This window comes from Drosophila gunungcola, chromosome 3R (assembly GCF_025200985.1).
Source record: "Drosophila gunungcola strain Sukarami chromosome 3R, Dgunungcola_SK_2, whole genome shotgun sequence".
Lineage (NCBI taxonomy): Eukaryota > Metazoa > Arthropoda > Insecta > Diptera > Drosophilidae > Drosophila > Drosophila gunungcola.
This window is the reverse complement of record NC_069139.1, coordinates 28,510,330-28,538,034: the sequence shown is the minus strand read 5'-3', so window position 1 is coordinate 28,538,034 and position 27,705 is coordinate 28,510,330. Positions and strand designations below refer to the sequence as shown.

The 27,705-nt window shown below is 43.1% G+C and overlaps 1 protein-coding gene across 5 annotated transcripts; it reads right to left on the bottom strand.

Moving 5' to 3' along the window:
* Positions 1 to 106: 106 nt before the first annotated feature.
* Positions 107 to 26,017, bottom strand: LOC128251750 (elongation of very long chain fatty acids protein AAEL008004). 5 transcript variants are annotated; one of them, XM_052978897.1, is made up of 11 exons: positions 25,743 to 26,017; positions 7,260 to 7,537; positions 6,309 to 6,391; positions 5,998 to 6,105; positions 5,736 to 5,816; positions 4,860 to 4,943; positions 3,954 to 4,010; positions 3,774 to 3,879; positions 3,575 to 3,711; positions 3,359 to 3,514; positions 107 to 1,843 (listed from the first exon to the last, which is right to left on the bottom strand). In XM_052978897.1, the coding sequence occupies exons 2-11, from the start codon at positions 7,315 to 7,317 to the stop codon at positions 1,478 to 1,480; spliced, it is 1,236 nt and encodes a 411-aa protein (XP_052834857.1). In that variant the 5' UTR covers positions 7,318 to 7,537; positions 25,743 to 26,017; the 3' UTR covers positions 107 to 1,477. The 5 variants fall into 5 exon arrangements, with proteins under 5 accessions (XP_052834857.1, XP_052834853.1, XP_052834856.1 ...); XM_052978893.1 differs by lacking the exon at positions 5,736 to 5,816; XM_052978896.1 differs by lacking the exon at positions 4,860 to 4,943 and having other exon boundaries at positions 25,743 to 26,016.
* Positions 26,018 to 27,705: the final 1,688 nt, after the last annotated feature.

The window sequence follows — 27,705 nt, the reverse complement described above, 5'->3', positions numbered from 1 at the left end:
AAAAAAATCGACTTTAAGCCGATTTAATTATCTTTAAAGGGTTATTTACTGAGGTGTTGCTAAAAGTGTTGAGATAAATTACCCAGATAGTGAACAAATAAAATAATTCAGTTTAGTGTTTTATTGAAAAAATTCTCCACTCCATTTTCACCTAATTTTCTACACATGTTTTTTTTTTTTGTATTTGTATAATAATAATTACATAGGTAATGTTTACATACTGCTCCACAAAAATGGCTATTACGCATACAAAACGATTTGCAATTGCATACCTATAGAACCTAGAGTGTGGGACTTACAGTCTATTTTGTTTTTTTTTGATTCCAACAATTTACTGATTTTAATGCTCGGTTTCAAGTGGATCGATCTTATTGATATTCCTAGTTGGGTTTACCTTTTGTATTTAATATTGATGTTGAGTTGTTGTTTTTGGGCATGCACCCTTTATTAAAGGTCAAAAGATGCACATTTTTCTCGCGTTTTCGGAATTAGTTTAGCGGCATAATTTATTTGTAATAAATTAATGAAACTTTGTATGGGTTATTTGATAGCCTGTGATGTCTTAATGTCTTCGTACATTTTGTTTCTTTTGTATACTGTGAAACGTTTTACAAAATTTGTCGAATACTCGCGCATTTGCGGTTTTCTGTTTAACGTAAATAGTTTTTGACTATTTCTGAATGACTTTTATTTTTAAAAATTATTGTGCCTAATTTTAAATTACATTTGTTTTTGCTCTATACATTTACAAAACTTGCCGTTGGCTGCTGCTTTTTGTGTTTTGTGTTTTGCGTTTATCTGAATAATATATGCATACGTATGTATATACGTATATATATACGCATATATAAATTAAATTCTAGGCTTAAATAGTTGAATTCCTTGCTCACACACAAACTAACTGTAACAAACATTAGCTTTAGTTTTAAATTGTTTATGCTGGGCTTCCGTTTATGTTATCGTTTAGCTGAAATCTTGTTTTGCGTATGCTGGTTTTGTATTATACAATCCGCTGGGGTACTTATGATAAGTAAGCTTTGTACAACTAAAGTAGTTTAAAGAAAAAGAAGCAACGAAACATGTTTAAAGTAGTACGCTAAAGAATGGTTGCATATGCATTCGCAATGCCTATACATTTGCATATGCCTCAATATGTATGCAGGCATACTATTAGCATATCTGTATGCTCTGGTGTATGGATTTTTAGCTGTGGGCGAATAACCAAGCTAGTTTCCCCCCCACGCCTCCATGAACGTGTGTGTCCTTGTGTGGAATTTTGAATGTGGGATGGTCTGCGATGTGGAGTAGTGAGTTGAAGTGAAGTGAAGTGAAGTAAAGTGAAGTGAAGGTGTGTGTGTCCGTGGAAATGACTGTTGGAGCTCCGCTCCGCTCCCGGCAAGCGGAACCTCCTGGCGCTGCTCTAAGCCATCGCTGTGTCCTAAGCCCTGTGCTGGCGCCGCCCCACTGTGCCCCGATATTATTTCGGCGTCTTCCGCTGCTTCAGCTCCTGGGCGGCGTCGTCCAGCAGCTTGCTGGCATACCCGTTCGTCAGCAGCCCACCGTTGGCCCCCTTGTGCGTGCTGCCGTTGGTCGTCGCCATCGGGCCGTTGCCGTTGACCAGCTGCTTGTAGCCATTGGCCAGCCCGTTCCCGTTCCCATTCCCATTCCCATTCCCATTCCCATGGCCATTGCTCAGCGAGCTGCTCCCGTTGGCCTTGGACACGGGCGTCGCGGACGCCACCGCCTCCGCTGGCTGCGGCATGGCCAGGTCGTCGTGGGCGTTGATGCTCTTGCAGTAGCCATTGGGCTTGGCGTGTCCGTTGGCCAGCGCAGCGTTCTTTTTCTGAAAGAGTACGGGTTAAGCACAAAGATTAGTGGCGGCCCAACTAGCAATAAAATGAGGAGCTGCAAATGATCTGAGTGAATCTTAATCAATTTAAAGGAGGCCAAGCAAGACTAAATGCTAATGAGTCTGAAAGGAATGTCATTAGGCCCAGCGAGTTCAGTTAAAATTATACTGTAAGCCCCAGATAAAATTCTAAAAATAATGAATTTGGTCGCAAACAATCCCTTGCTCTATTTCGCATTTGAATTGGAATGCTCTCATGAAATGGGCAATTTGCCTAAACGACCTTATCATTTATGTTATATTTTTTGAGTTATCGGTAGTTGTATTTGTACCGAAAGCAGCATGATTCAACATTTGAAGAAAAAAAAATTGAGATATGACTAACTTTTTTGGTAAAGTTCCGCTTTAGTATCAAAAGCGATCTAATACAAAAGCATACGAAAACAAACAAAAGCTAAGAACTTTTCTTTAAACTGAAGAATTCGAGACTTGCTCTTTTATTAGCAGTCGAACATTCTTCTTATTGGCAACAAGCTACGATTATTCAAATCTATAACTTGAAATATCTAAAACCCAATTTACTTGACAGTTTGAATCTGGCGCGTGCCTTAATGGGAAATAACATAAAAGAACTCAACCAATATATGTTTATAAAGCCGTTAATGAATAGACGCTAAGTTTCGATCAAATCAAAATGTCGAACTATGATATTTGAGAAAACGCTAAGATCAAATCGTTCCTTTATTTCAGGCACTTTTAAATGTTAATTTCTTTAGGCCAGCTCATCTGGTTCTTCTATAATATATGATTTTGTCTAGCTAAATAGTAGGCCACCTTGCTAATTATGCAATGATGTTGGTCTTAACTACATCTGCCCGTGCTTATGTATCTCGATTTGTATCTGTATCTGTATCTGTGGCTTTGTCTCTTTTTTGTTGCCCCTGACTCTGAAGCTGTTGGTATTGTCTTTCCCGTTTAACTTTCACTCGCGCGTTGCGAAGCTCGGCGGATGCTGGGTGCCGAAACGAAGCCGGTTAGCGATATTTACCGCCGCTCAGTGTTGGGCCGCCGCTTCGGGCCCAGCTCCCAAATTCCCAGAGACCTACTTGACGAAATCTTGTTAATGAATTTGGACCACAGCATCTCGCGCGTTTGTAATACGCGCGGCTGGCCGCAAGGTGCAGTGCGGGTAATGATGATATAACCGCGTTTGCCTCACAGCATCGGATCGCGTCGCTTGCTTAGGTATTCGTTTTCGTTTTCATTTTCATTTTCATTTATATTTTCGTTTTCATTAACACAGACCGGAATCTGGAACGCTGGTCGCGTCATACCGCCCCGCGGCACTTTGCCCTGGGAAGCTAAAGCTGAAGCTAAAGCTGAAGATGAAGATGAAGCTGAATTGACAGCGGAGATTGGCGGATCTGATCTCGGCCAGCGATAAAAGGGCCGTTAGGGCCACTAATGTGGGAAAGTGCTGATTCGTTTGCGGACTTCCGGGAGACTCACCATCATGCGGCTCCTGTAGGCTGCCTTGTAGAACTCGTTGAACAGGAAGAAGAACATGACGGCGTGCATGCCGATCCACCAGACGAACGCCTTCGGGTAGTTGCAGTCGATGAAGAGCAGCTGGAAGGCGTGCACCATGATCAGGATGAACTGGACCTGTGAGAGGGCGGGGCGGTTAGCAACCATGTGACAATGACAGTCGCCAGCTAAGCTCACCATCTGCAGGGTGGTCAGGTACTTCTTCCACCAGAGGTACTTCTGGTACTGCGGCCCCATGGCCGAGAACATGTAGTAGGTGTACATCACGATGTGGACGAAGGTGTTGAGCAGGCCGAAGAAGGTGCTGTGGCCACCTGGAGCAGGGTATTGGAACGGTAAGGGGATGGACTGTTCGTATCCCGGCACAGTAACTCACCTGGGGTGAATTTAACGCCGAACCAGACCGACATGGGCATGCAGCCGTGATGGATGACATGCAGCGTGGTCACCTGGCTGGTCTTCTTGCGCAACACGAAGAAAATCTGTGGCGACCACAATGCACAACAAGTTGATTTATGATTGCAATTAACGAGCGCCTCTTTGATCTGTCACTCACCGTATCCATGAATTCTGTGAACTTCGAGAAGTAGTACCACCAGCAGGCATGAACCATCTGATTCGGGGAGAGAGGTGTTTTTACATTAGCGGGTTTATAAAGCCAGTGTTGTTCGAAACATTCCTTTGGACTGAGTGCTGTGCGTTCCTATCCCAATCCCAGGAATGCCATAACACTGCATTTAAATCAAAAGTCTGGAGTTGACATTCTTTGCAGATGGAATAGGAACGCGCAGACGTGTCGGTTCTACCGGCAACCGATCTCACCAAGTTTCTCAAGCACTCATTCTCGACTCTTTTACGAGTACTGTTTATAAAATAACCAAAGTCAATTCAAACATTTATGCAGACTCCTTGGGCCATAGAGAAAAGGTATTGAGAGCATTCGAGATTCAGTAGGGTTATAGATTGTCTTTCAGAAGTGTCAAACAGATCTAAGGTTAATCGGAACAGAGGGGTGGTAAACAACATTCAATTAAGTGGACTAGTCATTTAGTTCGGTTTAGATAGATTGCAGTGTTAAGGTATACAAGTAGATATACGTATATCGAGGACGGATCTTGAATCTCTTTACTGAAGTTCGGAGATAGTAAAAACGTTGACAAACAGTTATGTACGGTTTAAACATGCTAAAATCTGGGTTAGCATCCAAGTTTCGGGGTTAGCACTCGTTGTGTTAGGGAAGTAAGCAGAAGCCCTCAACCCCACCACATCGTAAACTAGATGTTGTGACATAATGAGTACTACTAGGTATATCTACAACTATGAGTAAATGTGCGTGTGTGAGTATCTATGTAGTATGGTAGTTCGTGCACTCAAACCAAAATGGAAATTAAACGTAACCAGCAGGCTTATCACTATTGTTATCATAATCGTTATCTTACTGCTCGTGGCGGTTAACACGTACCCTTAACGTTCTAGGATTATTACTATAGTCGACTGGCTGACATCGGAAGCTATAATGTCCAGTTAGCCAACCGGAAATGCCTATCTGGAAATGTAGAGCACAGAAAGTCACTTATATATCTTCGCTCGGCTCTGGGTTTCTAGATGATTCGTGATGGACATATTTGAAGTCATTGGCATCGTCACCGGATCTTGGCTGTCGAAGGTGTCAGGTGTTTCAGGTCGATAGAACGTGGAAAGATCCCAGCTGTTGGCTATTGGCTATTTATACAGGTGCATGTTTTGGCAGTGTGTGCGGGGTTAGTGTGAGTTAACAGCACTTAGATGGTATCAACTTAGGCTTAAACGCGATATTATGATTAATTGAAGCGAATTTAATCACCGGCCTTATCGGTAGCACTTGTGTGTGGTTTGGGCTAGCATTTATATACAAAACAAAACAAATCAGCAGCCAGGACACATCAGGACGTGTGAGTCCTGCACGTTAGCGTACTGGATTGGATTGGATTGGTTTGGATTGGTTTGGATTGGATTAGTCAAAGGCGGCTCTGACGTCCTGTGCCGCCGAGAGTTATTTAATGGTATGCTGTGGACAATACGTAGTTAATACAATGGGAACGACTACAAGGCGAGGCGTGGCTGGTTGTTAATACTCCAAAAGCGTTGGCTAGGTCAGTGGCCAAGTCAATAACTATGTATAACAATACGTTAGGATTAGATTAAGCAAAAGCCGCGCTGGATTGCCTGAATGCAGATATAGAATGGTACGCGAATAACTGCTGAACTGGCGATTGCCCTGAACTTGTCGGGGTAATTGTGGGGTCTGCACAGACTTAAGCTATAGCTACTCTAGCGCATGGCCAAGCGGAACACTTACTCTCCGGGATGTGGGACTATCTGTGTAGTCCACCGGCTGGCACCGGAAGCTGTACGAGCCCCACCAGCCGCCCATCAAGCACTAGAACAGAGACATTAGTTGCAAAAAACAGATTATAACAGCGTTAACGTAAGGAGCATCCTCCACGGGTCCACCAGTGCCCAAGTCCACGGATCGGTCCAGCGACGATGACGATGCCATGCGATGAATGAAGCTGCGGGGAATTTTGGGAAGAGGGGGCGGGATGGGACGGAGTACCTACCTCGTAAAAGAGCCACGCGCTGAATACAACCTGTATGGCATTGTACATGACTAGTGTGTTCTGCAGATGCAGCGGCTTTCGATTCTCCATCAATCGGGGTCCCAGCACCTGTGGACGAGAGTCGATTGATATCAGCGTTTATTAATGGTCCTCAGCCTTTGAAGTGGCTAACTGTGCTAACTCTTGTTATCACAAGTCGTAAACCAAACCATAGGTCTAGTCAGCCCACTTATTCCCACTCAGGTGCCACTTGGCAGCGATTTGGCCAGCTGGCAATCTAGCACACCTGGAACGAGGAACTCGGAACTCACCTTGACCAGATAGACGTATGTGAGGCAAACGGCCAGTGTGGGAAATGGGGACGACATCATGGGCCAGCCTTTTGTCCTTGAGTCTGAAAGGGCAGGCCAAGTAATTAGAGAAGTCATTGCTGTTTGCCGGGAACACGTTCACAAGTTACAATCGTCTCTAAGATAAGCGATCGCCGTGCTCTTATCACTTTCATATCACTGCCATTGACCCTGATCTGCTCCGTTTCACACGTTCGCAGCTCGGCAACAAACATGTGGGTAAATTAAAATATCTTTATTTCGCATTCAAATCACTCAATTTTCAAAAATACTGCTGATCCTCATTAATATTAATGAAGCGAATATATACACACTTTGTATAGACATGGGTAATAACAAAATTTATGTACAAATAAATTAATTTTGTATCTAATATTTTCTTAGATACAAAAAAAATAGGAAGATCTTCTTTGCTAAAAATGTTCTTTACCAATTAATTTACAAACTTGAATTTAAACCGTCGGATACTCTGTGTAATACCGTGTAATACAGGTGCCTTCAGAGCAAACAAACACGTATGAAAACACCTGAATATAAGTATATAATGGCATATGAACCATTTTTGAACAAACTTAATTTGAAAACGCTTAGTTTTGCATCTACATCCTTAATATAAGAAGAAGTTCTAAGCACGTGAATAAAATGTTGGCTATCTTAAGAGAAATTGGGGTGAAGAGCACATCCGCAGTTTTTTCGTTTGTCCGTTTTTTGGCATCCAACGTGAGCCAACCTCTCTTGGCCAATTAGAGAACTGGTGTCAAAAAGTATTTACCCATTTGCCAAACCCTCTGCCGTTTTCGGAGAGAAAAGCGCGGAGCAGAGGCGACATTGAATTGTTCCCCCGATTTCCGTGGCTGTGGTTGGTCACAGTCCGGCGGAATCAAGGTTAGCCAAATTAGCAAGAATACTTACCACTATGTGAGTCTATGTATCTGCTTATGGTGTCGATGTATTTCATAATTAAGGCCATTGTGTTGCTGTGTAGTGGTTGGTTTGGTGCTTTTCTTCGCTGACAGTGGAGTCCTTCTATTCTTCTACGTTTTTACTTTGTAGTTGGTGTTCCTTGTTGATTGTACAATTAGTTTGGTGGTTAAAGTCTTGACTTCAGGAATCGCGGCCTGCTTCTGATCTTCTCGGATTTAGTGTAGGAAATTTAGCGCATTCAATGCGGGGCCAGGCGTGTTATCAAACTGCAAGAAGAGTTAAAGTTACAAATTAATATTAGGTGCTAAATTTAAATAGTAATCGTTCTATTTACGATACTAATTTTCACTACCGAATCCAATTTTAATTGGAGCCACCGCCGACCCATATCAGCCGACCCTTATCAGCCCTCATTAAATACCCTACACCTTTACAAAAAGCCGCGAATGGTTGGCCAGAAGAGACACAGAGACACAGCCGCGAAGTCGGCGGCAGAAACGGAATGAGGTTAACAAACTAAAGGCGAAAGCTGCACCGTCAGCATTTGATCGGCACATTTAAATCTTGTTTATAATTGAAGGTTCTCGTTTTGAGCTTTGTCTTTTGTTTTTGTTTTATTTTCTTTTTGACAGCGCGGAATTTATATCTCTTATCGCGGGAACGGCTATCGTGAATCGATAAATTGAGCGAAAGCATTTGCCAAAACAGCGAACGTCAGCACTGGGGTATGTGGCGTATGAGTAATATTCGTGGAAAGGGTTTTGCCCAAAAAGTTCAAGGACAGCAAGCGAACAAACACTTAGCACTCTGCGTTGGCTGGCTGGAGCAGTCTTTCTCCATTTATCCCTCGCTGTCTGTCTCTATTTTGGGAAGCACTTTAAATCGCCTGACGAGTTCAGCCCAAATATGCTCGAGTTCGTTTGGAGCGAATGAGTTGTCAAGGTAATTATGTATTGAACAGCAAATATGCATCGATGATTGCCATTGCGGGCTTCAATAAAATATCTGCGGATACTCAATAGAGGAGAATTTCTTTCTACAAACACGCACACTCGCTCCCTTCGCAGCACAATATGAATTCTCTCTACTCCGTATCGAGTTTGCACATTACTAATACGCCGTGTGGTACGTCACGCAAGTGTATCGTACATGTTTAACAATAAAGCTTGTCGGTTGGCCCACTGAGGGGGCGAATGGGCGATAATTATGAAAACTTACGATACTGTAAAAGGTTCTTTATTCGAAAGGCCTTGCGAAAGGCAGGACACGGCCACCGACCACGGGCCACTAAGAGAATAATTAAACCCCATCGAAGGTGGCCAATCTGAACTGGGCGCGCCAGTATTGGATAGCTTGTGGTCAACTCAAAGGCGTTGGCTGTGAGGAAGTGTAGTCCGCAGGAGCAAAGGACCCAAGGGAATCATAATTAACTTCCGCTTTCAAGGGAATTGGTCTGATTGGAGTGAACTCGATGCGACACAGGACATGAGAATGAAACTATCGAACACTAAGTCATATTTATTCATTATCACGTTTCGAACTTCAAATCCCAAGGGCGTTCATCCAGCGAGTTCAGCTCAGGCCAAAGGCGGCAACAACCGAATGTTTGCCAAGCTGATGGGCTAAGCAAGCAACCAGCGAAACAAACAAACAAACAAACAAACACCTTCGCCAAATAAAAAAGCAACACCGACAAGAAAGTAAATTGAGCCACTGCCACCGAAAAGCCAAATTTAAACTAATTCAAAGTCAAAACAAGGCGGTGCGAAGAAGCCACGGCTGCGGGCGGAAAATGCTGTCAACAATGAAAGCCAGAAACAAGAAACTGGCACGAGCTTAGTGCACGGTTAGTGGGTGTAGGGTGGTGGGCGGTGGGCGGCAGGTGGACAAGGTTTGTACTTTGCCTTTGCCTGATTGAAAAGGGTTGATGGTGGTCGCCCCCGCCCACGAAAACTTTGCAGAAAGCGCACTGAAAAGTGGTGCCAGCAGTAGCAGCAGCAGCAGCAGCAGCAGCGACTTAAAGCCATGCCAAATATTGCTGTTTCATTGACCTGGTTTTGTTGTTTTCAGCTACTTCTCCTCGCTGGCGGTAAGCCCGCACAAGCATAAGAGCCGTTCCGGAAAGCATGAAGCAACAATGCACACATGGGCGTGCAAGGCGACACCCAAAGCGCCCAGCCGCACCACCCCCAGACCCGCAGAGTTGGCCATTCAGCAACACGCCGCTAAACCAAACCGGCGTCAGCCCAGGCGCCACGTTGCCCCAAACTCATCACGTGATGTCGACTAGGGTTTCTCTTTGCCTCTGGCTTTTCTTTCGCTTCGGCCTTTTTTCGCTTTCTGGCTTTCTGGCTTTCTGGCTTTCTCGCTTTTCCCATCGCTCGTGCGCAGAGGGTAGCCGCGCGCGCTTTTCTTGAATGAAAAAAGGCGGCCACGAGAGCAAACCACCCGATTTCTGGCCCTTCGAGGCTTGTGGTTTTGGTGCCTGGTGTTCGGCAGATGGGCAGATGGGCAGGGTGTCTGGTGTCGCGTGACTCACCGACGCACCTTCGACTTCTTGGCCGGGCCAAGAAAGCCCGCTTGGCTGGAGGCGTAATGCCCGCCCAACACGCCATGAATGACGCCGAAAAGGCGCGTGGCGCTCGGTAGTTGTCACCGTTGTTGACACAACAAATTTCGGGGGCACAGGGCCTCCCGAGCAGAGAAGGTGTCATGGGCCGCCTGACATTCTCATTCTGGTTCCCATTTGAATTGGCTATCGATTTTCGTATCTGTTAGATCTGGTAGCTGCCACATACAGCACTCAGCAAGCATCGAGTTGGCCCAAAGGCTGGCTGGCTGGCTGGCTGACTGGCTGGCTCGAGTGATTGCGATTGGCACACACAAGTAATTGATGGCAGTGGTCAAGTGATGTTGACCCCAAGCTGTTGCCAACGATACAAAACTTTGACATTTGTTCATCGAACTTTGATGGCAGGAGCATTGCCTCGCCAAACAGTCGCGTGTGTGGGAATTGCATCAGTGCAGCCGGTTCTTAAATGTCATTTGGGCTTTACGGTTTTATGGCTTCTCAGTTTGTCAAATTTAACAAGCCTCATTTGTATGCGCGTTTGCCATTCACCGAAATTTGCATTCCGATAAAAGGTTCAATCACTTTCACGCAAACAAATTGCTAAGGCGTCGCATATTCGCATCTAATTAATTCATAATTAATTATCAAATATACTATGTAAATGACAAGTGCTTGCGCAAAAGCTGATCAACGACTGACTCGAAATATTTCGGTCAGAAGCGCGATCCCAATTTGCAATACAGTCCAGTCGTTCCCACTAATTTGAACCGGAGATTAACGACTTTAACATAATCTCGTCCCCAAGCCAACGATCGTTGAAAGGAAACGAGCCGAGAATTTACCTTGTTGGCCTCACTCGATGGCTTTTGTGTTTTTGTTATCCGCGATAATCACGACAATTAGAGCTGCAATTGCTGCAGAGCTGCGCCCACTGCTCGGCTGAGCGGGCCTTGCATTCCGGGTCTAGCACCGAGTTGTGTGGACAAGTGCGGCACCGCAATGGATGGGTCCTTCGGAGCACGGCCGCAGTTGGGATCGGACTTTTTCGAAAACGCAACGGTATTTCGCGACGGGGCGAGCGGCGGGAAAGTGGGCGGCGAGCGGACAGAGGCGAACCGTCGACATCGACTAGCGGAGCACGACTAACTGGCTGCCACGGCGACTGACGAGCTAAGGCCGCCGCAGCGGCTCAGTCGCAGCTCAGCCGCTGTCGTAGTCGCCGTCGCCGTCGCCGTCGCCAAAGCCGAGCTTACCGCGCTTGCCAAGCTGGCTGCGACGTCGGCGCTGCCGTTGACGCTGGCGGGCCATTACGAATTAATATACATTTCTTTGCATTGATTTCCTTTGTGAACCGAACGGAGGTGGGATGATGACTCTTAATTGTGGACCGTTTGGAGCTCGGCCTGGTCGGCTGCAGGGGCGGACTGCAGGGGCGGACTGCACCGCCGACACTCCCTTCGATTGGGAAACCTGGCTTTTCGAAAAAGACCTAAAAGAAGACAACAGGTGAGGAGCGGTGAGCAGCGAGCGCTGTCGCAAGAACGACGCTCCGCTCCGCTCTGCTCCGGTCCGGTCCGCTCGGCTTTGAATGAGGATGAGGCAAGGGCCGCCGCTTGATCATGATCGATTTCAGTGGCAGGTGACGGCTCGCATACCAAATCAAAGCTCCGCACTTGTCGATCAATTAATTATTACGGCATTTCACACAAACTCACACTCAAACTCACACACACACTCACACTCACAATCGCAATCGCAATCGCACTGGGACGGGACGGGACGGGATGGACTGACTGGGTTTTTTATGGCTTTCGGGTTTTCATTTCACGTTTCTCTTTTGCTTTTTGTTTTTGGGACTTTTGCGCTCAAATCGAATTCATGGTCAAACTGTTTACGAATGTGTGTCGCCAAAAAGAAGCCACAACAGCAGACACCGCTGGTAACGAAGGGCACAGCAGCAGCAGCAGCAGCAGCAGCAAACAACAACAGGTTGACCTGATGAAATGGAAATTGAAACGCGTTTTGTATTTTGACGCAATAATCTATTTTGGCCTTTGTAATTTATTGGGTCGCCCAGCGGAGAAGAATGCCATTTCATAATTTCGAAATGCAGCTGCTGTCCCTGTTTTCTAAGGCAGCCCACACAGGCCGCAAAAGTATTCGAATGCACAGTCGACCCTCCATAACTCAAACTTTCCTCATTTTCCGCCTCGGATAAAAGTCGCTTGTCTCGACGATGTCTTCATAATTCGAACTTCCGTAACAAAATCTTTCAATTCGAAAATGTCTTGAAGAAATGGTATCATATTCGCGCCACCGAAAGTCAGACGTAAGAAATCAATTCACATTGCCTAAGCACTGTGACAATTTAAAAATCGTGCATTGATTAATTAACCGAAGGCTAATTGTATTTTGTATAAGTTTTAAGAATGGATAAATATTTCTGGTTTGAGAGATTACAAGAGTTTTTACTTTATAAAGCTTAAATGAACAAACTATATGAAAACTGAAAAAAAAACGAAAGTATACCACATGCAAAGATGGGCAATTTTAACACGAAAAATGCAAAGAAATCATCAAGTACTAAAACAGAATTCATTATCTCATTATTATTTAGTTTGAAACTTTGAAAACACAGTATTGGGAACTGTATTCTCATTGGGCGTAAACATTTCCGTGTATTGTATGTTTGTGTTTATCAATGTTGGTGCCTTTAATTTGCATGAGGCCACTTTTGTATTTTATCTGTATTTTGGTTTCCTAATCAGCGTTGTTGTTCGGGGGAAACCCTTAAAATAAATTCAAACACGAAATTTAAAGTTTCAAAGGTTTCAGCTGTGGTGGGTGGATCGGCGCGAGTTATGGCAGTTCAAATCGACGGCGATGTTTTCAAACACACGTATATTGGGTTGCATGGTGGGCATGCATTTTGACCGCGAGGTGGGCGGTGCAGGCAGTGGGCGGGACGAGCGTTTCCGCTGGCCAGATTGATTCAAAAGCGGGCGACAGCGCTGACTTGTTGAGGGGTCAGGTCGCTCCGCTCGCCAGCCGCACTTTCGCCGCTCCTCTCTGCACTTTCGCCACCGCTCTTCGGCGCACCGCTCTGCTCTCTTGCTACCTAAGAGCGGGGGAGCGGAAGAGAGAGCGGTTCCTTCTTTTGGGTGCCAGTGCGAGTGCGAGCGGAGCGGAGCGGAGTGTCTTGGAATTATGTCATATCTTTACACACATGCGTTACAACAACGTGACGACGATACTCGGCTGTTCTGCTTGGCTTTTCGTATCTCATTTCTGATATCTGATAGTTCCTATCCTGGCCGGGTGCGACCGTTATCACCTTGATTAGCTGGCGGCCCCTGCCCAAAAACACTCCGGGTTGCAGGTAACACAGGGGCAACACGGCGAGAGGGGCGAAACGGTGTTTTCTATGAATTTGTTATACTTTCAGTGCTGGCAGTCGCAGCACTTGGGTCAATTAAAGTCGAAAAGCCGTGCAACGGGGCTAATTGAGGCCCCCGGGAGAATTGGGGGGGGGCACGGGCCGGGGGTCAGGGTGCTGCATTAACTGGTTCCGCCTGACACGGCTACGGGTTATCTAGCTGATTAGGCTGACTTGGCTGATTGGGCCGATTTGGATGGTTTTTTGGGACGGAAGACGACACTTGACGCCTGTTACGTGGTATCGGTATCTGACACGCGCAGCGCAACCGACGCGACACACAAGGACACTACACTGGCACAAGGAACTGCACGCACCGAGCACTCGGACAGCGAAAAGCCACACTCCAAATCGAATGCGAATCGAATTGCAATCTAAATCGGAAAAAAACACTTTACTTTGAGTTCGTTTTGCAGTGGTAGTATCTCGGCAGCGGCAGCAGACTAGGAATTTGGTGTGGAAATCGCTCTGGCCTGACCCAAAAAGCGAACCAGACGAGGAGGCACAACCCAAAGCGAAATGCGAACTGAGGCCCGCTGCTCTGGCGAAGAGCGGCCGAACCCCGTATCCGAAAGCCAGCGCTGGCGAAGAGAGCGGGCACAGCGCCAAAGAGAGGCGATACGAATAGATGTGTATCTGTATCTGGTGGATGACAAGCGGCAAGAAGCAGACCGCCTGGGAAACAGAAATGGCAAGGCGGGCAAGAAGAAGCACCAGCTGTCGCAGCGGCACTTTGGCGCGGCACGGCGCTCTGTGTTGCGTCACGCGCCATCCAGCAACACCAACGCTCGCTCTCCCTCTCTCTCGCTCTTTGTATCCAGATCCGCCAGATACATTGGTTAAAATACCGGCTGTACTCTTAGGCCGCTGATAACGAATCTGGGCCTCTCTTGGCCGCTCTCTGCTGGCAGGGTTGCCAGGCACGCAGGCAGCTACAAATAGGTAAAAGTAACTGAGGTGAGAGGCACGGCTCACAAAGAACAACACTGGGTACGGTACACGACGAGTGTATGAGTGTGTGAATGTGAGTACAGGCGTTATGTCATCACGAGATTCTAGTTTCACACCCCCACCTTCGCTCTCTCATTTTGTTGTCATTGCTTTGTTTTTAGTTTTCGGGTTTTGCTTGCTCTCGATTTGTTTTGAGCCACCCCTTAACTTCGGAAAACACGCGCACAAACACACAAACAAAAACACGCAACATTACCAACACAGAGACACGAAAAGGACCCCACGGGTCAGTGTGTTTAGTTTGTCCTGTCGTTTTTGCTCATGCTCTTTTCTTTCCAAGGAAATGAACCGGAAATTGTGTTACCCCTTCAGCCGTACAGGCTTTTACCCCGTTAAAACACATGTTCCAAGTATTCGCCAAGCAAAATACGAATTTAGTTGAAATGCACCCAGTTTAAATAGTTTACTTATCTTATCTTTAAACTGAATTCCATTTCTTGCCGTTTTAATTATTTTACCTTATCGAATAGCAATAATAACTTTTAGTCAGGCAATTAAAAAAATCTACGTATGATACTTTGCGCATAAATGCACTCATTATTTGAATCCTAGTTAATTGACTCAAATGTTGTTTAATTAATGCAGTGCACAGCACACACTGATATTAATTGCAATTAATTGAGTGGAATTGTCATTGACTCTGTTTGCCATCTATATGCGATTAACTGTTGTACGAAAACTTACAGACAATTTACAATTTGGCAGTCATTTTTTACTTAATAAACAAAGATAAATCAATTTGGTTATTTTTCAGTTTTATGTGCATCCAAAGAAAAACGGCATAGTACAATTATTGTATTTTTAAATATAAGCTTACTTAAAATTAACCAAAAGTGTGGTAATGGTATTATTAGCATAATTTTTTTTCATTTTGAATCTAAATTTTCCTGTACCTTAAAATAAAAATGGAAATGTTACACACTTTAGTTTATTTATACTTATTTCATAGTGAAAAATGGTTGATTTATGACGAATATGTAGTCGAACGAACATATAAAATTTTGCAATTTTCTGGGCTGGCTGAGCACATTAACTTAAAAGAAATGCCAAGAGATTAGAGCCTCCAGTACATTCAAATGCTTAAAAATTAAGGGATTTGTTTTGAAAAAGTGTATGTTTCAAAGCTTTTGAAAGCGTAAATGTTAGAATAGAAAATATTGCCATATTCTTTGAGCATTTTCAGTCAAGTCAAACCTCTCAGTTATTGTTGCATTAGAAAAATAGGGATTTGGTGGCATGCCGGTTATCCTATCACTGAGATCGAGATAGATAAAAAGTCAATTTCCTCCCCGTTTATTCCTCCCTGGCCATCGCACTTGGAAGCGTGCAAATCGTAAGCTCTCGGGCCGAAGAAGCCAAAATAGCTTCAGTACGTGATTGGGCTGTTCAAATCGCCCGATGGCCAGCGGCGCCTGCGCCCTTGACTCACTTGTGTTGGCCTGGCCCGAGCATGCGCGGAATACATATGGCGGGTGAGCAGCCACTGGCCATCGGAACTGGGATTGGGTCTGCCTCCCATTAGGAGCGTGGTTTTGCGAGAGAACCGCGCCTCCGCCCACGGTTGCGCAAGGCTTTCGCTTTCGCTAATTCAGCCCAGCATCCGCCGGGTTATAAGATAATTTTAATTGCCACCAATGATGGGACTGGGTTTGGGGTTGGAGCAACAGCCACCGATGGAGCTGGAGTTGTGCAGGCGGCTGGGCATCGCAATATCTGGCTCCGATTGCGCCGTCGTCGTCGCCACAGTTACTTGGCTGTGGCAACGCAGTGGCCACCGCTGGCATTTCATTTTCGAAACTTATTAATCGATTTATATGCGCCGACACAACACAACTCAACTCAACGCAACTCATCGCAACGCACTGGTAGGCGAAGCGACCCAGGCAGTCCGCGAAACTTGACGCCACCAACACCAATGGCACCATGGTGCATGCGGGCCCAAGGTGAGATGTAAATTGGTCTTTCTGCTCGATCAACACCTACCGATTCGCGATGTCACAGGTCGCAGTGCAGGGACAAACAAACGCCCTAAGCGTTTAATAAAGGCTTTAGAAATTAGGAAGTCGAACAAGTGAGTGAGAACGTTGGGGTCGGTGACCCGACTCTACTCTGCCAAGAGAGAATATATAAATAATAAAATAAATGCCATTTTGGCAAATCCTTTTTAAGGCAAAACCACACTGTGCTAAACTAAACGTTACAAGCAATCTGGATTTTAATTGGGCAAATTTAGAAATAATATACTTTAAGTATATTTTACTTCAGGAATGAACAGCTTACTAAAAGTGTTCACCACAGAAGTTTAAAAGAACTTTTAAATAAATTTTAAAAATTAAAGAAGTTAAATTTGTATATATATATATTTTATTTTTTTATTATTATTCGGCCATTTGAATGAAGTTTAAATCGTAATTCCAAAATAACAATAAATCAATACTAAATTTCACTGCGTTGCAAACTTCTGACTGAAATTATAATACGCTCTGCAAGGGTATAATTATGAATATTATACTCTTGTAACTGTCATGCATTATTATAATATCATTTTCTTTGAATGTGAAAGTAATGTTAAATACAAAATTAAGAATATCAAAACTATTTTAATTATTCATCATCAATTAATTTAATTATCATTTAATAGCCTCTGTAAGCTTTTCTGAAATATTAAGAAAGCCAAGTTGGATTAAACCAGTAAAAGTTGGCTACATTCTCTAGAAAACAGGAATGAATCGATGGGGCTGGATCAAACCTGTATTGCAAACTTTCTCACAATCATATACCTTGAGACTGTTAGCACCTAAAATCCCTTTAGGTAAACGTAACCAGCGGAGCAGAGTTAGTTGGCGTGAGCTTGGCACGTTTAGTTTTGACATTGGCAAGCCACAGCCCATAGAATTGTGGCCGCTGGCCAGCGATAAAGTCGGGCCATTTGAACGTGGGCGATTGTTCATTGTTTTCTTACGAAACAGGCGTCATCGGAAAAGCTTTTGCGCACGCGTATCAACTCGACGATCGGCTTCTTCTTCGGCTTGGTTTTGAAGCTTTTCTTGCCCGCCATCGATTGTTTGCCTTCACAAGCCCCCGTTATGGTCTCTGCCGCTCGCTTTTATTTATGTTTATTGATTACTTATATTGCGCAATAATGCAATATTAATTGGGGGTTTGAAAATGTTTTGTTCGATCGATAACGGTAGTATAAATATGCTGGCAATAAGACCTCCTTTCGTTATAATCAATTATATATAGAAATAGCAATTTGCAACATATGCTGAACGTAATCAACAAGAAACATGTTATGATTAAAGAAATTTAAATCAAACTGGTTAATTTGATAATTTAATTATAAGAAAAAAGGCGGAGGTCTAGCATGTTTTTAAATTTAGTTTTCTTAAGTTTTGAATATTAAATTCGCAGTTCGCAGATTCTTAATTGCCACACTTCAGTCTTAAAAAAGTTGTGGAAAAGAGAACTTTAATTGTGGCTATAAATACTCTTTAGCTTTACATCACATAACAATATAATTATCTCCTTATAATCTTGCTTTCAAGTAAAACTTAGTAAAAGTATTTTCAAACTTAATCAAGGGTATAGAATGAATTACGTTTACCATTACTTTTTTAATGACAATGGAATGTGCAATAATAATAGCTATAGACTATACACAGTATACAAACTCATTAATTAAAAAGTGTTATTGACTAAAGGTGGAATTTTGTTTTTCCTGAGGCAATTTAGAAACAGTAAAATGTATTATTTAAGACCGAATTCGTTTATGATTTTCTTATTTACTAATATTAAAAATATTAAAAATCAATAATCATGAAGTCAAAGCAATTGTTTGAACAAGCTTTTCAGACTTTAGGTAACTTTTTTCACCCAGTGTGCTCCTTAGCATTTCGAGAATTCTCAAAACAAATCCACTCGGCGCTCGAGCCACGTAAGTTGCCCATTACGATAAGGTGTGCTTAAGTTCTCAGCTGAAAGCATTAATACAGGAGACGGCATCACCAAATAAAAATAATTAAATGTGCTGCAATGAGACATTAATTTGGTCTCAGCAGCGACAAAGGCGAAAAACAATGCAGAGACAAAAAGAAATCTATTTAAATTGGACTTAAGTTTGGCTTGACTTTTTGGGGGAATGTAGGCATTGAGCCATTGCACAATGGTCACGTCACCGCAATAGACAAAGCACAGGCCACCTTTTAAATTGAAGGCTCAGTTAGCTAATGTGTGGTAATGATAATGATTAAGCTTGGCAAATACCCCAAAACGACAGGTATGCGTTGTCGGATGCCAGACTCTTGTCTCGGCCATCGCCATCGCGAACGAAAGTGACAGCTGGTGACGATGGCGATGCGATGGCCCAATGGACCCCCAATCTCGGCCCTGACTCTCGACCACTTTCTCGGCGTTCCGCGTCGGTGGCAATTGTGCTGACAATTCTACGGGCCATAAAACTTGCGCCCCACTCGCCACGGCCGCATTAAAACGGTGAACCATTAAATATCTTTTACGCGCGCGTTCTAGACCCTGAGAAACCCGTGAAATTCCGCTAATATCTCGGCGATTGGTAATGACGACCACGCCCACCCAAAAGTGAATCGGGCCAACTGAGAGATGAGACTGAGGCCCCAAACGGAGGCTGGAAATAAAACCCAGTCAAGCGTTTCGTTTTCGCAATTGCCGAGCAAACACAAAAGGTGTATGGAAATCATCGAAATAATACTGGGAAGTCGCAGATAGGTGGCTTCTTAACCTTTCACAGACCCGTTGCTGCACACACCCATGGGAATCGTGTGCGACTTGACTCCGGCTGACATGGTAATCACGCCACAGAGCCGATCTTCGCCTTTTTGCCCCGATCGGGAGCTATTCACATTCACGTGTGCCATCAGCGCTTCCCAGATCCACTATTTGACTATTGGCCCAAACACACCCAGCAAAGCCAATAAGCTCCGGACGGCGTTTCAAGAGGGCATTCGTTGCTCGATATTGTGGATGTGGATGTGGATGTGGCGTAGTATCTCTAGTTTGGGCCATTGCGAGTGTGAGAATATAATCGAAAGTTGTTTTCGCCGGGGGCCCGAACATGGCGCAATTTGTAGCGTATTTACCCCCAATAAAGATCCACAATGAGCAAACAAAGTTCATCTCGGGGACCGTTGAGCCGGAGCACTCGAGTTCTCCGGGGAAAATATTAAATCAGCGCCTAACATCCGACTTCGACCACCAGTTCCCCCCTCCTCCCCCGAAAGTCAAATATTGAAAGTCGCGACTGGGGGCGGGCAAAGGGCCAGCCCCCGGTGCACTTTGGCCCCGCTGCGATTACGAGCTGTTAATCAGCAGTTAAGTCCCGGGGCAGAGCCATTGATTAGTCGGCTGAGTCGCGGCAAAGTGCAGTTTCATGATGGCATTTCGCGGATAATTACCTAATGCCGGTATCATCGAGTAGCACTGGGAAAGGAACCCCCTGCCCTGACACCTGTAAAATAAAAGCTCGGACTCGGGGTATCATTAAATTGCCCAGTCGGAAACATTGTCAGCAGGGAAACCCACAATCGATCATTAGGCTATTTTTAAGAACATAAAAGTGGTTCAAAGTAACTCTCAATTTTATACTGGCACTCCGCGGATAGTCAGCTAATACTATGGCATCTAGTGATACTAAACGGGAATTAAGAAATGAAAACCTGAACCCAGCAATTACTGTAGAGAACCTTCCGATTCGATCAAGATGTGGCTGAATGTGGCTAAACGGTCGCAGTCCTGCAATTTCATAGCAGCATTCCGTGGGTGATTTGATAATACTATGGCATCTAGCAAGAATAAGCGTTAATTAAAAAAGGCAAAACACAGTTGGACTAGAGAAGCTCGATGCCAATAAATGTCACTAGACTGATCTTAAGGTTTTCTCGCATTTCAATCTGGCAATCCGAAGATAACTCCTATTTCATTAGCATCGAAAATTATTCGGAGTTAAGAAAGAAACCACCTGACCCCTGACCCCTGACCCATGCAACATGCATTTAGTCTAGAAAACTTCCCGAAAAAGGAAAGGAAAATAAATCAAAAAAAATTATAACTTTGCTGTTTTTATACCCTTGCAGAAGGTATTATAATTTCAGTCAGAAGTTTGCAACGCAGTGAAGGAGGCATTTCCGACCCTATAAAGTATATATATTCTTGATCAGTATCAGTAGGCGAGTCGATCTAGCCATGAAACTTTCCCAAAAGTTGTCTTTCTATTGCAGGTAGTATATAAGTCGGAACGAGGCGGATCGGACGACTATAGCATATAGCTCCCATAGGAACAATCGGAAAATAAAATTTAAAAAAATTATAACTTTTCTATTTTTAAATTTTTGTGTTAGCTCTTCGACACATGGTAATAGTTAATTATTTCAGAATTTCGTTTTAAATTTCATCAAAATCGTACGACTATAGCATATAGCTCCCATAGGAACAATCGTATAGCTGGCATAGAAACTAGCGAATAATTAAGCTGCAAATCAACATAGCTTCAATGTTTTTAAACATATAAGCAAGTAAATAATAATTTTAATGTTTTCAAGAATATTTAATTTTTGCAATATTTGCAAGGGTATAAAAACATCGGCTTGCCGAAGTATGCTTCCTTTCTTGTTAAACCGTCGTTTAACATTGAGCGTAAATTGAGAAAGAAATCACGTGACCCCTGCAACACGTAGTTCCCCCCTTAGGCTTTTAAAGCTGGCTCTATGACTACACAGTTTCTCCTTCGGCACATTTTTCCTTTCAATTTTATGCATTTCAAAGACAACTATCCCAATCTTTAGCTTCGAACACTGCCACGTGGCCCCTGTCATACGCAGTTGGTCTAGAAAACCTCCCGAAGAAGGCACTTTGCGACTTAGATGCCAATAAACGTGGCTAAACAGTCGCGATCTGGTCCCAAGGCCTCCTCTTGGGCACATTTCTCACCTCGTCCCCCAAGGTAACGCCGCTAATAGCCACTAATCTCTGTTCAAACCCACACCAGCTTCGGCCCATATAGCTCATATAGCCCATCCACATCCACATCCACATCCACATTCACATCCGAACCCAAATCCACATGCGTGTGCTCATCTCGCGGCGCATAAACCACAAATGAGCGCTTACGGACGGGCCAGATTGGCTGGAACATGGAGCAGGCCCTCGGCCAAGACAATGTCGACCAGGTCGGGACTGGATTGTTGAGGAGTAGAGAGGGATGGCCGGGAAGAGGCATCATTTTGGAACTGCTTGGGCTTTGTTGTTGGCGCTCGACAACTCAATCAACGCCGCTTGGTGAGGTCTTCATCGTCATCGCCATCGCCATCGTCACATCTTCGGCTTTTGCCGCATTTCAATGCCAAAATCCTCAGGTGGAGAAGTCGGTGCTTTGTTGACAGATTTATAGCGAGTAAAGTAACGCGCAAACGGGCAAAATGTTCATTAAAAAGAAGCAGCGCAAATGCGTCGTTCGAGCACAATTGCCTTTTGTTTTGGCCACATTAGTCACTAATTTGGGCAGGTCTGATCACTTTTATTTTCGCCATGTCAAGGCAAAGCACGGTCTCAATGTTTTTCGCTGGCTTTGCTTCTTTTAGCTCGGTTAGCTTCCGGAGCGACTGGATTCTCACTGTAGACTCTCATCTAATTAATGCACTCTAAATTATTTGCATGCAATGCAACTGTAACTGCGGAAATAATAACCATGTGAAAATCAGCAACAACAACTGAGGTAGCCGTTATATTCAATTTGAATATTCTAGCATTTATGTGTCTGCCTCTCTTTCTTTTAATTGTATAGTTTTTGCGGTAATAGAAGCAAAGTATATTGACCGGTCATACAATTTAAACTACAACAAGAGTCTTGGTTAAAGAGCATGCTAAACTAGATGAAAATTCCTCGATTTTAGGAAACATTACTTAATTTAACGAACAAACTTGAGCCCGCCATATAAATATAGAAAAACATGACCCAAAAAATATGGCCTAAGTGGATTTTAAAGGTAATTTTCCTTTTTATACATGAGAGGCTCATTTTTAAGGCCATGTTTAGGAATTTTTCCTAAAATCAAAAATTTTGTTTTTTGAGTGTAGAATCAAAATTCAGACTTTACAAAATATACTGCTATGAACCAGTTTTGTTATGATTTATTTTAATCTTGGTTAAATTTAATTTAAGGGTTACAAGGACTTAACCCGAAACGACTTCTACTTGGTTTTGGTAATTTTAGTAACCACATTTCGTTAATCAAACCAATTTGAAACCAATCTCGAAAACGACATATCAAATATGTATTATTTGTTTTTTATGCTTATATATTTAAAAACACTAGGGTTGTGTTGATTTTCCGATACGCTTCTTAAAATTTTTGAAATTATTGCGATTTTTCTATTTATGTTATTAACCGACTGTTACTATTTCAATCCTTACCTTATGAGACTTTTTTTCGGTGTAGAAAATAAAACAAAATTTAAACACCTAGAGTAAAAGGCAACATTGGTATGAAAGGAGAACGTTTTTGAACGTATGCAGCATATATTGTTCTCGCAACAGAATATATTATGGTAATTTTCGCGCTGAAATAAACAATATTAACCAGGTGTGTCTCACATATTGAGCTAATATTGCGAAGATAAGTGCCACTTTAATACTTCAAACTATTGCTAAATATGCACACGTCGCAAAAAACAACACAATAATAAGGCAAACGACCAAGAATAAATTAAGTATGATGATATTGGCGATCAACAGAAGGGATTAAGCTTGTATTTGGCAAGAGAGAAGACTTCCGGACACATGTGCAATCACTACTCATGTACGGAAGATTTTGTAATGACCAATTTGTTGTAATTTCCACTTCTCTTATTGGGTGGTAATGTTGTTGCTGTTTTTCGTTGTGCTGTTTGCGCTTCGGCTCGCTAATTGCGGCAATTTACTGGCAAGATTTTAGCGAACTCCGCCTGTGCACACACACTTTGTTGTGGTTTCTGCATTGGGATATGTACGGCATAGTCTTTGTTTTGATATGTGAACTAATCCACAAGTGGGCCAGTAGGGTAGTGGAAGCCAGCCGACGAGGAAACTGAAGTTCACAGATGGAACTGCTAGTCGAATTAGCTTCCAGTCCGATTTCGATCGGTCGAAAAGCGCTAAAACATCTCACGAACAAGTTGTCAATATCTTTTGTCTCAGCTGTGGAGATGTGGCTAATTGTGTTGTTGCTTCTGGCCGACTTGAAATGCCGCACACGTTTACTCGTGTATCAGACATAGGCGGACGAAATTCTGTTAATTGTTTTCATTAGTCACCACAAAACGTTGTCGGCCAACTGAAATTGTAAGCAACCGTATGTACATATGTGTTTTTGCCAGTGTATTCCGTTAATACACTTATATAGTCAGGCTTTACTACCTCTTGAATGTCTTGAAGCAACTTAAGTTGAGAAACTTTTTGAGCTAGTTTGCAGTCAATGAGGATCAAGAATATATCCTGTTTTCCTGCCTGTTAACAGTGACACTGAACAGTGCAAGTTGATTTTAAACTCTGTATTAGGGTTTATTACAAAAGCTAAACTGCGTCATTATTGTTTTGAAAAGCACAATCTTCAAACAAAGAGTAAATCGAATATTATTAGTTTAGTACTAGTTTTTTCGACCTAGGTAAGGTACAAGGTATTTGTAAAAATAAGTACTTAGGTAAGGTAAAGGGTACACAATTTGTTATGTATCTTGGTAAGTTAAAAAGTGTAACAAAATCGTTTATCTTGCATGTGCGGTGGAATTTATTTTATTTTTTAATTTACATATTGGGGAAAATAATAAAAAAAATTCAATTTAGTGGTATCCACCTACCTACCTATTATAGGACATTTTTATGATAAATAAAAGTCTTTACCTAAGGTAAGGTTAAAGGTAGCCTCATATTTGTTTACCTATTTAAGGTATAATGTATTTAAAAAGTGTACCTAGGTACATACCTAGGTACAAGTATCTAGGTACACACAACACTGGTTATTATTACTGTGAAAACCTATATCATTGGGTCAAGTAATTTAGAAAAATTTACCCTTTACTGTCATTTTAGCTCTTGGAAATGGTTTTTATAGTTTCAATCAGATGGGAAAGGCAGTATATCCTATATCTGTCATAGTTGGTGACAATCCTTCTTATTTATTTCTCTATTTCTTGTATGGTCTTACCTTTCCATATATTGGCCGACTTTGTTGTAAGCAGAGATCCTGTTCTAGACAAGCCGACTGTTGGCATTATTTATAGAGAGTTGGCCAAAGTCGATGTGTGGGTACATTTTAGCTGGCAACCTGTGGAGGCTTCTCTAGCGTCGTCGAGCCTAAGATCTCGGATCTGCGATCTGAGGGGATTGGCGTGTAGCCTGTAAATTCGCTTGAAATGCGGACTACGTGCGTGGCATTCGAAGAACGGCGAGCGCAAAGAAACCCGGATGGTGGTGTGCTTATGTAAATATCGAAAGCGAAATCCCCAGCATACTATTTGAAAAGATTTGTCAACACGACACGGCAGTTGTCAGGAAACGAGTAGCTCCGTTCTGTGTCAGAACAATAAACAAGCCCTTCTGGGCGTTTCCAGACTCTCAGTCACTCAGGCTTTCTGGCTTTCTGGCCACTCCAATTAGCTGGCGACGCGGAAGCGAGCATCGATCTTGAAGCAGCTATTACCATTATCGACATGGGGAGGTGGCCTCCGTCAGAAGTCCTCGAAAGTTGTTCCCAAAAGTGGTTTACAACCTGTCCGGGGAAAACCCAGGGGAACTTTTTGCTAGGATGCCCTGTCACAAGGCCAAAAGCAGGCCATTGTGGGTCCGGTTTTGAGCTGATCGTTTCCGCACTTATTGCTGTGCATTAATATTTATAGCGCAAGAAAAACTCTGCCAATTATTTGCCAAGGGCGTGTTAATTGCGGGTAGCACTGCGAAGCTCGAACCTTAGACCCAATGTCACCGGTTCGCTGCGAAAATTATAGGCTCAAGATCTGGCTAATTTCCTTACTTTTTACAGTAGTACTAGCTTGCCAAATTGTTCAGAGCATCTCACAAACAGCTGTCAAAAAGGGTAAACATAACGCATCTGATCGAGATTGAATCGATTCTCCCAGAGATCCCAATTCGATTCCTTCTAAAACTTACAGGACAACCAAACTTACAGGACGAAATCGACTTCATAAAGTTGCGCTTGCGAAAATGCTGCCATTACAACATTGGATTGAATGGACGATCGGTCAGTTTAATCGATTATCTCGGATGGTCAGCCATATGTTTATATATAGCCATACTCCATAGTATTGGAGGCCAGCGGGAGGGAGGTGTTTTGGTGTTGGGAGCGGCGCGCCGCCCAGTCCAAAACGGTTGTTGTGAACGGACAGTTGCAAAAGAGCGAGAAAAACACATGTGCGGCCAACTTACCAACAACTTTAAAATCCGCAACTGAAGGCAGCACTAGATCGGTTGGTAAATCACTGCAAACGGCAAACGGCGAACAGCTAACAGCTAACAGCAAAACTGCAAGCCGAAAACTGCAAAACCACAACACACAAATTGCACGGGGGCCCGGACTATTTCACAAACTGTTGCCAAAGAACTTTGTAAAATGATTACTTTCGCAATGATTTTTGCGCACACGAGCGACTGCGATTAGCGCGCGCTTGACTTCTGATCGAAAACTGAGCCGCGATCGCGCTGCGGGGCTGATTAAACGCGAATCGCGCGACGCGAACGTCGATCTCCGATCGTCGGCGTCGAACGTTGAGCGTAGAGCGTAGAGCGTAGAGCGCCGAATGTCGAATGTCGACGCCGACGCTGCGCAGGCGCAGGCGCAGAGAATGCAAAAGCTGTGGAAACTTTACGGTCAGCTCAGCGCCAAGTGCAGTGCGAAAACTTTCCGCGGCCGAGCGTCAAGTGCAGAGGAAAAAACAAGGCAAACATTCTAAATGCCCCGGACCCCGAAACACGGAGCACGGAGCCCGGCAATTCGATCCCTGACCCTAAGACTCCAACCCGAACCCGAACCCGAACCCGAACCTGAACCCAATCCGAACCTAGCCCTAACCCGGTTTTTTACGTGCTCCTGTTGATGTCAGCGGCGGAGGCAAGGTTCAAGTGCAGCTACCGGCGAAATATGCAATTGCACCGAGCACTGAGCACTGAGCAATGAACACTGAGCAATGCAAATAAACATTACCTGCAATTGACTTCCGAAAAGCCCCGCGATTCCTGGTATTTTTTGAACTTTCAATCATCCATGTAAACTACACGTGCAGTTCATCTACATGCGTAGATGATCTCGCTTGTTTACATGTTACTGTTGACATGGTTTTACGTGTTCCTATTGATTGATTGCCTTGCTGGTTATAACAGAACGTACTATTAATAGTAAACAATTGATTTATCAGAACTTGAGATAAAATGTAAAACAATTGTCAATTTTATGTGGCTAATTTTTTCTATTCCATATTAAAACGAAAATTCGTATAAGTTAAGAACGTACTTAAGTAAAAAACCAACTCCTGCGCAAATAATCTAATGGATCAAATTTAAGGAAAGCTTGGCCTAAAGGTGTAATTTGCACATTGCCTAAAAAGTAGGAATACACTCAAATTTGACGTTTCTATATTAAGCTTACTTTAGTTAAGCAATAGGAAAATATTAAATGAAAAGTTGAAATAAAGTCTATATTTTTGGTAAACAGTCTTCCATATTAAATACAAAAAAAAATTTTTATTTTTGGAGATTTTTCCAATAAATTTCGCTAGCAATTGCAATGTAAACTATGTTAAATTTGGTTTGCTTTTGTTTCTAACTTTTAAAACGTTTAAATAAATGTTAATAATAATAAATATAATGTATTAATAATAATTAATATAAAAAAACGAAAACAAAAGGTAAGTTCATCAAGACGATCTTTGAATGCATAAATACCTTTTCAGTTTCAGCAAAAATGTATGTAATTCTGATCTTCACGATATTTACAAAAAAAATTGCAAAAATGCTAAAAACTTTAAAATACTCGACATGTCGAACGTAAATACAAATATGCTGTTTTTGGACATATTCGGAAATTTTAACATTTTAAATGTAATCAAACCAAATGATTTACTTGTTTTTTTTTCGGCTGCATGTTTTGGAGTTTTTGAAATCCCAATATCATGTCACCGGCCTGTTTGTAACTCGGAAAACCCCAATCGATTGTCAGCATAGCAGCGATTGCGGGTAAAGTTAAAGTCCCCTATTTTAACACCAAGTACCTGCCCAGTATTCCTAAGTAGAAGAGTACGGTCATTGAAACTCATTTTAATGGAATTCTGACTGGCAAGAGGAAACTCGAGTAAAAAGTTAAAACAGCTCCAAATTAAAAAATTAGATAAAAGCT